The sequence below is a fragment of the Vicia villosa genome, linkage group LG4 (genome assembly GCF_029867415.1).
Source record: "Vicia villosa cultivar HV-30 ecotype Madison, WI linkage group LG4, Vvil1.0, whole genome shotgun sequence".
NCBI classification, from domain to species: Eukaryota; Viridiplantae; Streptophyta; class Magnoliopsida; order Fabales; family Fabaceae; genus Vicia; species Vicia villosa.
The window spans coordinates 9,162,951-9,183,086 of record NC_081183.1 but is presented as its reverse complement, the minus strand read 5'-3'; the positions used below and the strand labels follow the sequence as shown (position 1 = coordinate 9,183,086).

Below are 20,136 nucleotides of genomic sequence, written 5' to 3'. Positions count from 1 at the left end.
TAAGGGTGTGGTTCGAATTATATAACCAGAAATATGATGGTTGTATGTGGGATTAAGGTGTATGAATTTTTCCATGGATTATTTGGTGTGATTTTGTCGTGTTGATTCGATGAAATTAGTTGTTGTTGTGGTGATAATTATTGTTGTTTTATGCGAAGTTGAAGGATGTTTCAGTGACGATGTATACCTCTATTTATTGGTATAGCGACGATATAGGCTTATGCCTTTTGTGACGATGATGTTGTTGTTGTATGTGTTTGTTGCATTCATATACATATGCATTTTGGTGACGGCCTGGATTGGCAAATTAGCGACGAAGGCTTATGCCTTGATGCCTCGGTTTAATTGGCAATTAGCGATGGGGGCTGAAGCCCTGGGTACCACATGCATGGTCATAGTTGTGTTGCATTTTAAGTCGTTGCGAAGTTAATGTTGATATGAGTTGATGTTGATATAAGTTGTGTTGGTTTGAGTTGCGAAATAATTATTGTAATTATTGTGATAATAGTTGTTGCTGATGGTTGTTATAATTGTTGTTATAAATTGTTGCGGTTTAAAACGGACTTACGGTTTGAAAGTTACACATCTTTAACTTTTTACAAGAAAGCAGTTATCGCTACAGCACGCGGCGCAACCAAAGTTCGCGGTGCGACCTGAAGCATACAAACACGTTCGCGGCGCCAACCTATGCACGCGGCGCGATGAGAGAAAACAAGTATGCCTTCGCGGCGCGTACCTACCTTCGCGGCGCGAACTGGCAAAAGTCAGAGCTTTCATCGCATTTGACAGCATTACGGGATTTACCCCAAAATCCCCAAAACCAAACCAAGTTATGTTATGAACCTCAAATACCACCATATCAGCCACATACATGTTAAAACACAAATATAACACCTAAATAGGATCATTTAATCATCATAACAATCCTATAATCATACAATTCATCAAATCATACAATTCTCCTCAAAATCATCCCAAAACCCCAATCCATCATACAACCAATTGACACAAACAATGCATCTAAATCAGTCCTATTATCTATAATACGATAAAAGATATTAACCGGAAGAGTCCCCCCTTACCTTAGCCAAAGATCTTGATTAGCCCTCTTCCTCTTCTGTTCCTCTTTCACGTATCAGCTTTCCAATCTCTCATCTCCTCTGCTCTGCTTTTCACGTTCCTTTTTCCTTTTTCCCAATTTTCCTTATTTCCTTTATTTTATGAAAACATAAAATAATTAGTAATGGGCTTACTCCCTTAGCACCCCCATACTACTAATCTCACCATTCTAGCCTAATGGCCCTTAATCCATAATTTTCCAATAATTCAACAAAATACCAAATAATTCTAAATAATAATTTAATTTCCGATTAAATTAAAATTAGAAAATATGGGGTGTTACATTCTTTACGATGAAATTCATAAAATGCGAATGTATATGTCTGTCTTGAAAGCTTAAAAACATTTTTTGAATAAAACAAAGTGTTTTTTTTTGTAAGAAAGTGATATCAACTCAAGAGTTATTGTGGACCTTAAGGAGTCGGGATACCTTTTGGTAACGGTATGCTTTCGAACTAACCATGCTTCAGTTAGGACTTTTAAGGGTTGTAACATGGCCTTGGTTCAGGGTTTTAAGAAACAACGGATATAAGGCTCGAAATTTATTTAACCCATCCTAATCTTCGTGACGTTCTCCAGTCCTATGCTCAGTTAACTATATATTTAAGCTCCAAAAGACTTTGGGTGTTATAATGTTGACATTTATGATGGTTCAAAAACCAAAGGTTTATCTGCAGACGCTGTCATCCTCCTTTTTTTGTAATATTTTACTTTTGTCGAGGGTATGTAGTGACCTCTTTTTATTTCTTTATTATCCCTAATTTTTGCCTGAACTGTTTATTTAAAATTACAGTCAGCGGGATGCCCCCATTTTGCCTGAGTCTCCTTAATAGTTTTTGACTTGGCAGGCCTTGTGTTGTTTTTTCTATTTCTTTACGGACATTGACTGCCAGGTTTAATTATGACGGAGAACCATCAGTGATTATGTTCAAAGGAACAATTTGGGATAATCAAGTTAACTGAACAGCTACCTTACCCCAGGTTATGTTTTGAGGGTTTTTATTTTGTACGTGAAGGAAAACTCCTACTTCTTAGGCTCAAAGGGGTTGACAAGGGATTAACATCCTTATATCTCCATTGTGTTGGAATTGAAACAATGCTTGTACATCGTCAACACGGTCTGTTCGAAAGCGTACTGTATGAGATTGTGGTATCGTTTTCGTCATTCTCCCTCTAAAGGTACACATCTTTGAACGAAAGTTGAATATCACAAATAAGGAAACCAAGTGAAAACATAATTTTAAATATAGTGAAAACACTAGGAATAAATCAAGACAAACGTAAGCAAAGCATTAATGATTATTGTAAAGTACATAACGAATACGGCAAAACCAATGTTAAAACAAACAGAAAAGAAATTGCAAATGAAAACAAAACTAATGATCTAAGAAACCCTCCTTCTAGCCACTTATAGCATTAGACTTGCGAGGCTCTTCGAACTCAATGAGCCCTTCTTCAATTAAATCTTGGATCTTGTGCTTCAACGGCCCACAATCCTCTGTATCATGACCAGGGCTATCTGAGTGATAAGCGCAGCTAGCATGATGCTTGTACCCAGGAGCGGGGTTAGCTGGAGCTGAGTATGGAGGCAGCAGAGTTACCAAGTTCTGACTGAGCAGATGTTGCAAAGCTTGAGATAGTGGCATGTGCAACGGGGTGAATGATCGTTTTGGCTTGGACCTCCAGGGGCGTTGGCCACCCTGTTGCTTTTGCTGATCCTTCTGTTGTAGCGTTGGTGTCTGATTAACCAGGATTGCCCCCACAGTGTTGGATTCCTTTTTCCCATCATATGACTTCTTTGTGTGATAGGAACCTGAGGGTGCCCCTTGTATCTTCCCATTTTTTATCCCATTTTCAATCCTTTCACCAATGACTACCAAGTCCGAGAACCCTGAAGATATGCTTCCGACCATCTTATCGTAGTATGGTCCTTACAAAGTGCTCATAAATATGTCCACCAGTTCTTTTTCCATCAAGGGAGGTTGGACTCGAGAAGCCATTTCCCTCCACCTTTGGGCATACTCCTTGAATGATTCATCCTTCTTCTGCGACATATTTTGTAATTGCATCCGGTTGGGTGCCATGTCCAAGTTGTACTTGTATTTCTTCAAGAATGTGTTAGCAAGATCATTCCAGCTTCGGATATAGGATTTCTCCAATTGCATGTACCAGACAACAGATGCTCCGCTTAAGCTATCTTGGAAGAAATGTATCATCAGCTTTTGATCGTGGGCATATGCAGCCATTTTTCGCACATACATGCGCAAGTGGTTCCTCGGACATGTGAGTACTTTGTATTTCTTGAAGTCAGGAATCTTGAATTTGTGCGGGATGGTCAAGTCTGAAACCAAGCTCATTTCGAAGGCATCCACATCGAAAGCATCATATCCTTCTACTACCTTTAGTCTCTCCTCTAGTGCCTTGATTTGTTCATTATCCTTGGAGTCTTCCCCCGAGTTAGGAATAGACTGTTGTGTCTGAGGTGCTTGATCTGTGTTGTCCACCTCTTGTACTCCGTATTGTAGATCCAGGTAATCATCATCCTTAAGGACATCGTTAGCAGGAATGCAAACTGTGCGGGTTGTCCCTTTTGTTTGTGGAGTGGGGACAAACCCTTCTTGAGAGGTCTCTCCTTTCTCTTGGAATTGGATAGCTCTCCTGACATATCGGACCTAAGGTCTGTCCTTAGCAGGGCCAAAGCCTGAAACAAATCCTAGCAGTGGGTTTTCGTCGTTGGGGATCTCATCCTGAACCAGGGTATCCCCAGACTAAACCTCTTTTGCCTTGTCTTGTTTATCTAGGAGGGCCTTCATGAATCCTAGCATCTGAGCCATACCTCCTTTAACCTCTTCCATACTAACCTTTAGCTGATCCACCTCCTCACGAAGGGCGGCTTGATTCTGTTCTACCTGATCCATTGATTTCTTTTGCTGAAATCTTGTCTTATAAGACGGTCGGGATGTTAGATTATCCTTCCCAATGGTCTCTTGCTCTGAAGGTAAAAGAGAAATCTTCTTTCTATGCCATGAAAATGATATGCATGCCATGAATGATATGCTTTATTCGTGTTTATGTCTTATCCACATCCATTGATTAAATATAGTAACTCCTTTTTTTTTGTTTCTCATTATTTTCGTGGATAAGATATGATGCAAGAATGCACATGATGCATGATGAATGCCACAGTTATACGATATATATATATATATATAAAATAATGAAAGCGTATAATTAAACACATAAGCCCATAAGCCCTAGGTTCATAGGTTCGACGTGACGGCTTAGGGTGCCTACCCTTCCCATTGGTATGCTCTAGAAGGTCTCATGGGATCGTTCGTAGCCGCCGAGACTTTTTGTCTCTTTGGATTTTGGATCAACTCATTGGTCCATAAGGTTCGAATTTTAGGGGTTGGTTCCCAGAGAGACCAGCTAAATACCCAGTCCAGCCCTCAACAAGGTCGAGCCTCGTATCAGACCTTTCCGAATATTTAACCCACTTTGAGTGGAATTATAACAAGACTCGTAGGCGATGTAGTTCCCCTTTGGTCTTAATTATAATTCCCAGGCTTAAGCTTAACAGCAATCACATATGAAACCCAACAGTGCAAATTATAACAATTAAGCATTTTATACAAATATGGCAAATAAACATTTAAGGAAAATAAAAACAATAAATAAATAAATAAAGAATTAAATATTTATTATTAAAAAAAGATAAACCTTCCCCCAAACCCTAAAATTGGCAGATTTGCCAAACCCTAAAACGCGCCAAAAACCTAAACCATTAACCACAAACCTAAACCCTCTCAAGCCTTAGGAGCATAATAATTCACTATAGTGTATAATCCCCAACAGAGTCGCCAGCTGTAGCAACCTGCCCTAAAATTGAAGGTTTAGAGTCGCCACCTATTCTGAAGGGCGAATAGGAAACCCTACGCAGTTTAGAGATCGGGGTAAGTTATTATAATCAGGTCGAGGGAAGGTGTTAGGCACCCTCAACCCTTTCCTATGGCTTTGAATCTAAGGTAACAGTTTCATGGCTAAAATATTAGGGGTTTAATAGCTAAAGAAATGAAAAGGGAAAAATTGAGATTTTAGTGAAGGGGACTCGCCTTGGTTATCTAAGTGCCTACGTATCTCCTTAGGGAGAATCAGAGTCAACGTAGTTCAGACACAGGGTTGTACGCCTTAGAATTTGATATGAGTGTGTTGACGGTATTTTGAATTACCGTTTCGCAGTTTTGAAAAGGTATTTTGAATCACCTTCGTAGTTTTGAAAAGGTATTTTGAATTACCTTCGTAGTTTCGCAGTATTGAAGAGATGAAAATCTATGGTTTGTGGTTTGATGTGTTTTAAGTGTTTGGGCGTACAACCCTGATTTTGATATGGCACCGTTAGATGCGATGACCAATAGATTTGGTCAGTATAGCTAACGGATTAATGGGGCATCGCTGGTTACTCAGATCGATAAATTCGATCGTCGCGGGCAGTGAATTAAATGTATTTTAAATTTTATATATTTTTTATCTCTCGTCTAATGTGACTAATGGATTTAGTCGGGTCAAGGAGAGAATTAAATTAAAATCAATTATATTATTAAATAATCAGAAATTATTTCTCGTCTAATGCGACTGATAGATTTAGTCGGTTCGAGGAGAAAATTAGATTTAATCACCAAAAGAAGACAAACAATTAAATAATTGAAAATTCAAAATTAATTAATTAAGTTTTATTTTTAATTTGCAAGGGGGGGTGTATATTGTTCTTGGGCAGTAATTTAAGGGGTGTTAAAAGTCACAGGCTGAGCCCATTAAGGTTTTTAATCCGTGTGTTTGGGTGGGGGCGTGTTCATGGCGCTATGGTGTGCGCTCAGGTTTTGGAGCGTTGGATCTTGATCTAAGCAGATCAAAGGGCCTGCATGTGTTCTTGAGGGAAGGCGTATGGAATGGTGGAGGCACTGAATCATGTTCAGTATGCCTGCCAAGTGGCTATCGTGAAGCCACTTGGCTCCGATCCAACGGCTAGAAGGAAAAAATGACAAAAAGAAAAAAGGAACAAAAAAGGCTCACTTCCCAGATCCCACTTCCCCTCATTCTTCTCGTTCTTTCCTTCCTTCACTCTCTCTATTCTCTCTCGTCCTCCCCTCATTCAAACAACAACCCAGAAAACACCACAAACCACCGCGACTCCCACCACAAACCACCGTGCATGCCCAGTTTTCCGGTTGATATTCAACCGGAAAATTCAAACCCTCATGCAAACCAAACCCAGAAACTTAAAGCCGAACCCTAATCCTCAATCGAAACTCAGATTCACCTAATAAACCTCAAATCCAAACATGCAGATAAAAGATAATAAGCTTCGTAGATCGATTTGTACCTTTTGATGTTTTGATTCTCTTCTAGTATCTTTGCTCTCCTCCCTAATCTCTTTTCCTCTTTCTACGCAGGTAGCAAGGTGGGTGGTTCGACTCAAGAGATTAGGGTTCTAAGGATGAAACCCAGGTCTTTGAATCTCCAAGGGGCTTCGGTGTTCGTCACAGCGCCCACCAAAAAATCCCCCCCCCCCAGAAAATTCCTTTCATCTGATTTCTTCTTTTTGATTTATAGTTAGGTTTAGATCTTAGTTTAGAAAGATTAGATTAGGTTATTTCATTTATATTTTGATTCGATTATCCTTTGTATCTTGTAAATGATTTGAATCTTTAATAAAAATCAGATTTCGATTTTGTTAAGTTTAGATTTGATTTGCATTTGATGTTTGTTCTGAATTGCTTGTGTTTGTTATTCGATTTGCATTTTGTTGGGATTTGCTATGGATTCACAGATTTGGGCTTGGATTGAAGATTGAAGATTAGGGTTAGTTGGTGAGGGGGCGGCGCTGAGGATTAAGTTGGAGGGCGCTAGGGTTTGCGTGGAGAGGAGGGGACGATGAACAGGACCCGGGTCGGTTCTGACCCGGTCCAACCCTGACCCGGTTAGGCCCAGTACGCCACCTTGGCCCCAAAGAAACATCAAATTTGGCCCATTTCATTACCATTAACTTCACTTAATATTAATTAACCCATCAACTAATTAACCGTAATATTACAATCCTAATTAGTAGTAATATTTAATTAATATTAATTATAAGGGTTAATAACAAAACACTAATAAATCATAACAGTGGGATTAATAATAATCAAATATTAAAATCAATATGACAACCTTATAAATGGTTAACAATAATGCTAACATCTTAATAAATATTAACTTAACTCTTCTCCCCTTTTTTTTTTTTTAGAAAAAATAATACTTATAAAAGGCTTTAAAGAATGTGAATGGGCCTAGTGTTATTTAAAAGGATTTGCTATTTACACCCTTATTTCAATTTGACCAATTTATGAGGGAATTTTATAAGAGATCGAGTTTTAATAATAGATATACTAAACCCTATGGCTCCTAATTTTTAACCCCCTTAATAAATTGACAGATGTAAATTGTATCGGGTAAATTTTGGGGTATGACAGTATGCCATATGGATATTCCCTACTACTAGGGGGTAGCATAAAGCTTGGGAGGAAAGATATTCTATTGTCTCCTATAGTAATTTGTGTAACCTTAGGAGTAGTTGGAAAAATCGTTGATTGTAGTGGGTGAACCCTCATTTATGGTAATATGGTAGAAACTGACATCTAACTAATAACTAGAGCAGTTACTCTAACGAACGTTGAAATACCTACACCACCAATCGTCGCTTCGATTGGTTGTTCTTCTGTATTCGGAGTATTGTTCTGGAGAAAGGGAAGATTTTTTATGGGCGTGTCATTTGAAGGGTTTTACCAATCCTCAGACACAAACACCCAGACATTGAAAACATTTCATATATGAAGAACAAGAGAGATAACAAACGCACAAACACTTTTCTCCAAAAGTTCAAATTTCTTACACAAATGGGTCTCATTGGGCGTGCCAATTCATTTACATGTGTTTTTAATAAATCAAATCACAAATTTTCATTCATTTAAAGAATTAAACTAAAAAATATCCTATAGCATTTTGTGCAACAAGTTTCTTGAAAAAGTGTTCGTGCTTGAAGATTTAGTGTTTGAATGTAGAGAAATTGTATAAAAAATTCTACGTAATGAAATCCAGGATTGTTTGATTGATAAAATAAACAAAGTAAAACAAAAATAGCAACACAGTCTATAACGAATTTGTTTAAATTAAAAAGTGGGACACATATTCATACATTTCTCATAAATTCTTTTATCTCTAAGACTTGGATGTTTTAATTCTATCGAGAACAACAATGAAAAATGCTAACCCCTATTACATGAATGAAATCAACTTATATACTAAATACATCAATAATTGTCGATTACAATCACTTCTCTAGGGCTCGACACGTATCTTACTTTGTGGGTTTTTGTTTTCTGATGTGTTTCCACATGTCTTTGGTTTTTGAACTGCCTCTAAACTGCTCCCATTGTCGAAATTGTCTTTAAAACCTCTAACTACCCCTGTCGAGGAGCTTCTCTGTCGAATCTTGTAGTGTAGTGTTGATATGTATCTAGGTCATCTAATCCTTGAACTCAGGAATGTACTAAGTAACAAAACACCTGATACGCGAGTCAAACTCACCACCTCAATTGAACTGTTCAAGAAGTTGAAACTATAGCTAGGTCATTTTACACTTAGCATTCTCATACCTTTATATCACATTTTCATGTCGAAACCTTTGTTTTTGTGGAAAAGATGACTACTATTCTCACTCTTATTGTAGTTTCATCGCCTCACCAGTGGCATATTTCTAAAATGAATGGTAAAAAAGATTTTTTAAATGATGATTTTCACATGGAAGTTTATATGGTACCTCCTTCAAATATTGTTGATGAAGTTGATATTGTTAGTCAGTTTGTTTTCTCTCCCACTATCATACATTGGGTAACTGCTCTTCTCATTCTTTGTTATCTATGGGAAATCCAGTTTCAGAGCTTTTTATTTTTCTCATCGTCCTCTGTTGTGAAAACGATGCCGGAATAACAACAATAACTGGTTTCTTTATCGACAAGAAACCCCAAGGATAGAAAGAGAAGGAAAAACACGAAGAACACAATGAAATTGTTATAAGTTCTTATTATTTACTTTATCTTTGAAACAAGATTTCAAGTGTTACAAAATAATAAATAATCTCTCTCACCCTAATTAGGATTTGCATTCTGCAATGATGAAAGACTAGTATGCTATTTATAAGAAAACTAACACACTAAACTAATGGTATTTTTCCAATGGCTCATTACACAAACTAACCTTGAGAACAAGCTAACTTAAACAATTGGGCTTAACAAATAGGTCTGATTTGACATGCTAACAGTCCTAGCATACTTCGACTACATCATGTGAATAGACTTCGATGACATGCTAATTTCCTGTCGAATTGTCGAACCAAGGAGCTATCCTTCGACCATACTAGAGTTCAATCCAATATCTCACAAATCTCCACCTTGGAACAAACTCTATAAAATTAGGGAACATACTAGCTTTCTTCATGCAGCTTTATCAACTGCGTATAGTGGAAAAATTTGCAACTTGGAAATGTTTTGGTGAACATATCAACATCATTGCAGTCTATCAAAACCTTCAGCACATGGACTTCTCCATGCTCGATTACCCCTCTGACAAAATGCAGTCTCACATCGATGTGCTTGGTTCACTTATGATAGGCTAAATTCTTTGACACGTGTATAAGACTTTGCCTATCACATTTAACAGTGATAACTTGACCTTAAAGTTTCAGCTCCTTAGTAAAACCTTCAAGCCAAAATTCTTCTTTCATAACTTCAGTGAGGGTGATATATTCGACTTCAGTGGTTATAAGGCTACAATATTCTAAAGTGTCACTTTCCAACTGATTATTGTACCAAACATAGCGAATACATCCAGAAAATTGATTTCCTAGAGTCCATACAACGTGCATAATCAGAGTCAACATACCCTTCAATTATTGCTTAATTATCTTCACCATTGGCTCCACCATAAGTTAGGACTCTGTTTAAAGATATATTCATATACCTTAGAGTCCACTTCAATGCTTTCCAGTGAACCATTCTAAGATTCTCCATGTATCTGCTTATAATACTTACTGTATATGCTATGTCGGGTCTAGTACAGACCATATCATACACCAAAAAACCTAATGTGGTAGCATATGGGAGGCTATTCATATAAGCTCTTTCGACCTCGGTACTGGGACACTGATCTATACTCAGCTTGAATTGGGGGTTTGTTAGAGTCATAACAAGCTTTGAATTTGACATACCAAACTTGTCGAGAATCTTCCATAGGTATGTCTCTTGAGATAAGAATAATTTTGACTTCTTTCTATCTCTTCGGATGTTAATCCCAAGAATCCTAGATGTAACTCCCAGATCCTTCATGGCGAACTCCTTATTGAGTTCAACCTTTAGCTCATTACATCCTCGATACTGTTGCTTTCAATGAGAATTTCATCTACATAAAGCAACAAAATAACAAATGAATTTCCATGTCGAAATCTGAAGTAAACACAGTGGTGAAACTGACTTCTAATGAAACCTATGTGTGTCATGAACTTATCAAATATCTTATTCCACTATCAAGGAGGATGTTTCAGTCCATATAAAGATCTATTCAGCTTGCACACATAATCTTCCTTTCCCATTTTTGCATACCCTTTGGGTTACCTCATCAAGATTGTCCCATCTAGATCTCCATACAAGAAAGCAGTATTCACATCCATTTGTTCCAGTTCTAGGTCAAACTGTGCCACCATAGCTAATAACATTCTTATCAATCTATGCTTTACAACAAGTGAGAACACATCATTAAAGTTGACATATTCTTTCTGAGTGAACCCCCTTGCAACCAATATTTCCTTGTATCTTTTCGACATCACTCATTAGATTCCTTCCTTAACCTTAAAAATCTACTTACAGGTGACTAACCTGGCTCCAACAGGTTTCTTGATCAATTCCTAAGTTTGGTTATCATGAATAGATTTCATCTCATCATCCATGGACTTCAGCCATCATGTCTTATTTCGACTCCTCATAACTTCCTTATAGTTTCTAGGTTATTCATCTAGAACCTCACTTGCAGAGATTAAGGCATAAGCTATGAGATCTGCATACCAAAGTCTCTGAGGTGGCTTCATGACTCTTCTTGGCTTATCTCTTGTCAATTGGTAGTCATCGACAATTTCCTTAGTGTCTTCAGCATCTTGAGCTTCTTCTTTGAATTAATCTGGGATACGCAATTCATCATCGACATGCTCTACCTCAATAGGAATCTCTTCCTACTCCATGTTCTTTAGATATCTCTCCACTTTGACCAACATCATTAATTTTCTTGAAAGCCATCCCATCTTCATTGAAAATTACATCTCGACTGGTGATACACTTTCTGAGACCTGGCTCTAGGCACCATAGCCTATAAGCTTTGATTCCTTCAGGGTATCCCATGAATATGCATCTCAGAGCTCTAGGCTCGACCTTGTCTTGCCTAATGTGTGCATAGGCTACACAGCCAAATAATCTAAGTTTGCTGAGATCTGGTGGATGTCCCGGCCAAACTTCTTCAGGTGTATTCATATCTAATGCAGTCAAAGGACATCTCTTTATCAGATATGCTACTGTCAAAACAGCCTCTGCCCTAAACACCTTATTTAACCCAACATTCGCCAACATGCATCTAACTCTTTCTAAAATGGTTTGATTAAACCTTTTAGCTAAACCATTTTGCTGGCGATTACCTGCAGTAGTTTTGTGCCTTGCAATATCAGAGGCCGCACAAAAACTGTCGAACGCCTCATTGCAAAATTCAAGACCATTGTCGGTTCTCAGCCTCTTGACCTTTCTGCCAGTTTAATTTTCGACCAGAGTCTTCCAATTTTTGAAATTCTCAAAAGTTTCATCCTTAGTCTTATGGGTGAATACCCATAACTGTCTGGAATAATCATCAACTATGGATAGAAATAAGATAATGAATTGGTTATAAACTCATATTCTTCACTTTCTCTTTGAAATAAGATTACAAGTGTTACAGAATAACAAATAATCTCTCTCACCCTAATTAGGATTTGCATTCTGCAATGATGAGAAATTAGTACGCTATTTATAAGAAACTAACACACTAAACTAATGAGCTTTTTTCCACATGCCTATTACACAAGCTAACTTAAACAATTGGACTTAACAAATAAGTATGATTCGACATGCTAACAATCCCAACATACTTCGACTACAACATGTGAACAGACTTTGATGACATGCTGATTTCCTATCGAATTTTCGAACCAAAGAGCTTCCTTTCGACCATACTAGAGTTCGATCCAATATCTCACATCCTCATTGGAGTTACATGCTTATTCTGATGATATTGGGCTGATGACTCCACGAATCGTAAGTCTACCATAGATTTTTGTATCTCTCTTGGAAATTTTCTTATTTCTTAGAAAAGTAAGAAATATAACATTGTATCCCGCTCTTCTACAAGAGCTGAATATCGTGCTATGGTGTCTACCACGAATGAAATATTTTGGTTACGTTGGTCGCTTTTGGGTATGGGTGTTCCACTTTCTGAACCAACTTTCGTGTATTGTGATAACAAAAATTTCAATTAAATTAATCACAACTCACTATTTCGTGAACATATCAAGCACGCTGAGATTGATTGTCACTTCACTCATCATCCTCAACATAGAATAATTACTCTACTGTTCGTCTCCTCCTCCTTGCAGATTAATGATTTGTTTATGAATACTTATTCAGTTAAATGTTTTGTTTCTTGGTTGACACACTCTCGATACTTACTTTTAATATATTATGAGTTTGAGAGAAGATATTAAATGATATTATTATTATTATTATTATTATTATTATTATTATTATTATTATTATTATTATTATTATTATTATTATTATTATTATTATTATTATTATATCTTATAATGATTTTTTTCTATTATCTAGTATTTATATTTTATTGTAATATTTTTTTTATGAAAATTCTAGCATTCCTTCTCTTTTCTTCTTTTGATGACATTTTAATAGTTCAATTTGTATGTAGAATATGTAAAATGTGGCGGCTTTAGAATATGCGCTGATTTGTCCCTCTATCTATCAATAGAGTTGTTAATAAGAACGGGGCGTTTTAAACTTTTGTTTACAATGGAGTAGGAGTATAATATAAGAAGCCATGAATGCTTAGACCAATAGACACAGCCTCCTATTCCTTGTTTCCCGTTGTTGCACTTCTCAACCAGACACTCACCCACCACTTTCCCTAAAGTCCAAAATTCTAATCATAGTTGGCGTGGCATAAACAAATCATCTTAGATCTCACTATTAAAATATTGCCACGTTTTCAAGTGTAGATTGGCTATTGCAAAACTATTATTCAATATTCTTACTTGACAACATATCTTTGATTCAAATTCAAATTAACATGGATTTGAATCCTTCAAATTATGTGGAAGATTTCATTCTTAAATAATAAATTTTGTTTGTTGGTTTAAACTATAGTTGTTTATAATTTGATTAAGCCAAGTCAGATAATAATTGTTTAAGGATAAGTAAAAAAACACTTAAATTGTTTATTAATATTAATGGCGAAGCACGATGTTGCCATTCTGGAGCATACGTTTCGAGAAGCTAACAGTGTCGTAGATGATTTGGCCAGATCTGCGAGGAAGCTGCAGAATGGCTTTTATACTTTTGAAGATGCCCCTGCACATATCAAGATTATGCTCCATAAGGATATCGTAGGCCATGTTGGCTCTAGAGTTTTAGCTTTGTAGTTTGTTTCGTTTTCGGGCTCAGGCCCTCTTGAATTCCAAAAAAAAAAAAAACACTTAAATTGATATAACATAGAGAAAAATTTTAAAAGCGGCTGATTAGTGCAAAAAAGATCGCGCCAAAACGGTATTAGAATATACTAATATTAATTTAATTATTTATTATTTTTATAATAAAAAAAAATATAATTAATTCACATAACGACAATCAGAATTAGTGTCATAATATTCGAAATCGCAAAAATCTTTACGGAACTGCAATCGTAATATGAAATCTTGACAAACAGAATTGTAATTGTGAAAAAATTTTCAAATTTTAATTTATAAGGAACTCCATAAACATAAATAATAAACAATATTCCCAAGAGACCAAATCATCCAAATTAGGAACATGAAATGGATTCAATTAGTTGAACAAGTCTTTCCTTTGTATATTTCTACTAAACCATTCAAAATTAAGAAACCTTATAAGACCAGTTCCCAAGCTCCATCAATCAACTTGATGAAACATATCAAAACACAAAACAAACAAAAAAACTATAAACTATAAACTAAAATCAAAACATATATTCAATAAAACTATTATTAATATTTACAAAAAAGTGAAAAAAATAGAAATATTACAAAATACCTAAATATCTCCAATTAAAAAAACAGAGGAAAACATAGAGAAAGAAATAGGGGAAGCATACAAATCCTCCCTCAACAATCTCCAAACATCAACATAAGACTAATCAAAAACCTTAACATGATTCTATGACTCTACGAATCCCCAACTGAAATTGTTTGGCCGGAAAATCCCAACGGCGACCGAGAAATCTGCCGCGAAATCTCCCTTAAACCATGTCTTACTTCAACTTGACCAAATGACCAATCATAAATTTTCTCTGATTCTTGCTTGATCTTCATAACTTGGCTATGAATTAGGATACCCTTTTGCCCAAAGCTTTCATCTTTATTGTTAATCTCCATGCTCTTCATGTTCTTCCTCAAAGAAAAAATCTCAATTTTTTTCTTCACACAAAGTTTCCTAGCTAATTAGCCTTTCATATAAAACATGCATAGATATATATAACCTATGTGTATTTATATATGACACATAGAGAATACAATTATGAAACGTAAGAGATACTCCCTCCGGTCTCAATTATAAGCAAACATTTAATTTTTAGATTCATTCAACAATCAATGTATTTAGTCTAATAATAGACTAAATACATTGATTGTTGAATGAATCTAAAAATTAAATTTTTGCTTATAAATGAGACCAGAGGGAGTAAGAATTTGGAGAAGTTTGGTAGGAAATATCTAATTTTTAGGATCAGTTTGAAGAGGACTAAATTGGACCATGAAGTTGACAGAAAAAGAATGTTCTATGTTGACCATGATTTTACAACCGTTGGATTTTGGTGTTTGGTCAATCATCATATATGGTTAGTTATATTCAAAAACCATTTGATTGAATTATTATTTGCTTTAAATAGAACTTTCTGTTATTTGGTTAGTCACATTTTTTGGGTACTATATCATCACTAGTTTAATCAAGAAATATTAGAGAAATAATATTTTTTTTTACAAGTTGGAAAATTTTTTTATGAACAACTTGGATCTTTTTCTTTTGGTAAAAAACAACATGGAGTTTTATTTTAGTTATTTTAATCGATATTGGACATATACAAAGATGATTAAAACTTTGAGTGTGAACATGGAATTATAATAATGGGATATATACATATATGGTATGACTATGGTCAAAGTTTGATCAAATACTACCTCTATTTTGTTCATTTGTGTATCTGTTAGTTGTAGGTTCAACTAACTTCATAGCCTCCCTAACTTGGAAATATTGAATATTTAAATTCACTTGTGATTTGATGGAGAAACTAAATTGATATCTATCAAATATTGGTGTGTTTGTTTCTCTTTCTCCTTTACATTGTGCTATGATTTAATTGTGTGTTTGTTTGAAGACTTGAAGTGTTATTGATATTGCTTGAATTTGTTTAATTGTTGTTTCCCATTGTTACTTGCTCCACTATTTTTGTTCTTGTTGGTTTCAACAAATGTTTTGATTCTCCAACAAATAGTGTTAATCGTGTGGGACCATAAGATTAAAATTTTCAAGTGAGCGGCTTAAATCTAAATGTGATATCGAGGAGTTTTCGTAGAAAATGATTTTGAATAGTGAAATTTGAAGATGCAAACAATTTAATACGTTGAACGTGTGTGGATGCGCAGAAGGATGAGACATTGATGCTGGCAAGTCTTATACAAATAGAAGACTAAGATGATACATAAGCTAAGGAGTGTCATTATTCTATATTTTAGAGAATAAGTTTCATTATTTTACAGATGTATAATCATATTGACCAACAGTATCACAATAGTTTTGGCAGAAACATCCTAAAAACTTATCAGGGTTGAAAGTAGAAGATTCATTAAGGTTAGAAGTTGAATTCTTAACGTCTTCAATAGTAAGCACATCCACATTCGAAAAATACCACTAATAACAAAACCAACTAAGATTTGGACATTGATAAATTTTGAGAACTTAGAAACTAGAATGGTATTACAAATTTGAATCCCTAATCCAAGCAGCCAAACAGAAATATTTCACAGATAATACATGAGTTTTTGAACCACAATCTTTAAATCTATCTAGTTACGGATTATATCTATAGCTTTTGGACACACAATTTGATTATACTGGTTCTCAAGGTTGAGGAAACTCACCATCTGTGAAGGAGTCATTTGTTGAGAGGATAAAAGAGTCTACTATGTAGCAACCATTGATAGGTTCTTACTTAAAAACACATATACTTAGGGGTGGCAAAATCGGTCGCCCGTCCCGCCCTGCCCTACCTTAAGCCCACCAAAAAAAGAGCGGGGCAGGCAAGCCCGCAAAGTGGAAATGGACATTAAAATCTAGTCTTCCCCGCCAAAAAGGCGGGTAGGCGGGGAAGACTAGATTAATTACTCTTCAATTAGTTTTTTCACTTATTTTTTAGAACAATTTTTTATAAAGCATTTTTTTAAAACAAATTTTACTTCAAAAATATTGCACATATTCATAAATAAATGTATAAATAAAACCATCAAGAATTATAATTATTAGAATTAACTAAAAAAAAAGACAGGCTTAAGATGAGACGGGCTAAACGAATAGGCTGGCGAGTTTTGGTGGGCGATGGACCCAAAATCCAAATCCTACCTGCCATTTTTTGGCGGGTGGGCGGGCCGGCGGACCATAACTCGTTTTTCCACCCCTACATATACTTCATCCGAGAATCTTTAGGGCATTTCAACAAGCACCAGGAATGCAACCTAAACAAAAGAACAAAACACACTATTGGACCAAGTAAGATAACAAGATAATATTACCTAAAAGAAAACACAAACCTAATATCTTATAACTTTATCTTTTGTGGTGGAGGTCGTTTTTCATGTACGATTCTCTTTGGGACATTGGTTGCCATTGGTTGGTGACGATGGTTTTGGAGTTGCGATCACTTGGTGGTTGTTGTTGGAAGGTAGGGAAACCATTTTGATGGTTGGAGGTGGAAAATAGGGGTTGGGTAGCGAGAGGTGTTTTCAGTGGAGGTGACAGATGAGTTTGGAGGTGACAGATGAATCTTTAATTCTAGTTTGTTGTGCCCATTGGTTACTATGAATGGAATGTCATGTCACTAGGGTTAAAGAACACATCTTCTAAATTTCAAAACAATATGAGCACTATATTCAATGATTATTCTCACTTCACCATAGTCTCTTTAGATGGCATATTGGTATTCTCATAATCTATAATTCAACATATACAACATATGAATCAATTTTTTGAGATAATTAAAAATAATGGTTTCATTCTATCAGAAAAGAATTTTAAAATATTTCAATCTAAAATTAGATTCTTGGGTTTTGATATTTCTCAGGGAATGTATACCCCTTAAGTAGGTATTTAGAACTCATTAGTAAATTTGCAGACGAATTAAAAGATAAAACTCAATTGCAAAGTTTCTTAGGTTGTATAAATCACATGTCTAACTTTATATCCAACTTTAGAACCATATGTATATCTTTATTTAAGATACTTAAGAAGAATTCTTCTTCTTGGAATGATTCAATAACCCAAAGTGTCTTGCAATTAAAACAATAGTTAAAAAATTACCCTATTTTGCAATACCCGATCCTGAAGATAACCTTATTGTTGAAACTGAGGCCTCATACCTAGGTTTTAGAGGAATACTAAAGCAAATACTTTCGGGCGCGAAAAAAGAACAAGTTGTCCGATATTATTCTGGAACTTAGAACCAAGCTCAGTTAAATTATAGTTCTATTAAAAATAGATGTTATCTATTGTTTTATCTATTTTTGTTTGAAATCGGACATATTAAAGGAATTAAAAACTCATTACCAGATTTTCTTACCAAAACTTTTTTACATAAAAAACATGAGTAAAAATAAGTTGACCTCATAGATGTTTATGGTCCTCCCATTAAAGTTTAAAAAGACAAAGAAATAATTTTAAGTTCTTCATCTTTTATTTTCAATGTTACCTCTCCTATTACTACTCCTCCCATGACAACTATCAAGCCTAGTTTCTTAACTACATTAGCTTTTACCTCACAAATCATCAATCCATTACCGAAGATTTATCAATATCAATATTATCTTTAGAGACAGTTTATTGTCCTCCTAACTCTTTGTTATTACAAAATATTTCAATAATTTTTCCTCTGAAGTTTTTATTCTTTCCCAAAGATCAATTTAAGACAAGAAAATTCTATGAATTTATCCTGGTAGATTTTTTTTCTATTACTCTTACTCATCAGGCAGATCATAATGATAAATCTAAAATTTAGTTCTCTAGGATGTATTTTAACAAATTCTAATGGAGTTTGTTAAAATACACTTACTTATTTTTATGAATGTGTGTTTTAGCAACATGCACCTTAAGATGAATTTAACCATTTTTTAGTTAATGCTCGTTAAAATATACCTTCATAAAAACAAGTGAGTCTACGTTTGCAAATCCATATATATAATCACTAAATTACTATGTAATTGACATTATTACTATTTATAAAGAAACAAAAAGAAGAGAATATGACTAAATATCTTAATATGTCTGAATAAAAAACAGAGGAAGAAACAGGGGAAGCATACATATCCTCCCTCAAAAATCTCTATCCATCATCATATTAAGACTAATCAAAAGCCTAACCATCATCTTCCAACTCTATGAATCCCCAACTGAAATGGGCTGGCCGGAAATTCCCAACGGCGATCGGGAAATTTGCCGCGAAATCTCTCTTAGAATAGGCTTTATTTCAGGGTGATCAAATGACCAATCATAGATTTTCTCTGATTCTTGCTTGATCTTCATAACTTGGCTATGAATTAAGTTACCCTTTTGTCCAAAGCTTTCATCTTCGTTGTTGATCTTCATGCTCTTCATGTTGTTACTCAAAGAAAAAATCTCAATCTTTTTCTTCACACAAAGTTTCCTAGCTAATTAGCCTTTAGTATAAAACATACATAGACATATAACCTATGTGTATTTATATTGACACATAGAGAGTACAATTATGAAACGTAAGAGATAAGAATTGGAGTAGTTTGGTAGGAAATCTCTATTTTTGGGGGATTTGTTTTTTTGAAAGTGACTAAATTGGAAGATGTAGTTGACAAAGAAACAAGGTTCTATATTTAGTATTTGTTGCTATTTTTCTATTTCAAACATTAAACAAGATTATGAACCAATAACAATATTGATATTTTTAATTATTGGCGCAATGAATAATTGTATAGATGTTGTTTAAAGTTAAAGCTTGTGTCCACACTTTTGAATATGAGCAAATTTGATTTTGCTTTCTATCCAAACTTGTACGCTAACCTTCAAGGAATTTTGTCTTGTAAAACCACCGACCCCTCATGGAGTAAAAGCACTTACTCCTTTCACTTTTAGAAAAGCAAAATCTTTCATTTTTTGGTGCTCTAGTAACCGAAGATTATTTGAAAAAAAGTTGTCATTCTTTTTCTTCCCAAATCTTTCTGTACATCTTTGCTTGCATTCAAAGCTCCTTTTAGAACTCATTTCTTGAGATAGCTATCAATGCAATTTAAATATAAGCTAGGAAGTTTGAAGTTTCAAATTGTACAAATTAATGAAATTCAGCTTCGGAGAGCTATCGTTCTAATTCAAA

The 20,136-nt window shown here is 35.1% G+C and overlaps 1 protein-coding gene across 1 annotated transcript; it reads right to left on the bottom strand.

Moving 5' to 3' along the window:
• Window positions 1-18,688: 18,688 nt before the first annotated feature.
• LOC131598783 (uncharacterized) lies at window positions 18,689-19,692 on the bottom strand. Its single transcript, XM_058871354.1, has one exon. The coding sequence runs from the start codon at window positions 19,386-19,388 to the stop codon at window positions 19,170-19,172; it is 219 nt and encodes a 72-aa protein (XP_058727337.1). The 5' UTR covers window positions 19,389-19,692; the 3' UTR covers window positions 18,689-19,169.
• Window positions 19,693-20,136: the final 444 nt, after the last annotated feature.

Bases quoted from the DNA above. Each gene is read 5' to 3' on its own strand.
- LOC131598783 (XM_058871354.1), bottom strand. From the start codon at position 19,388: ATGAAGAGCATGAAGATCAACAACGAAGATGAAAGCTTTGGACAAAAG.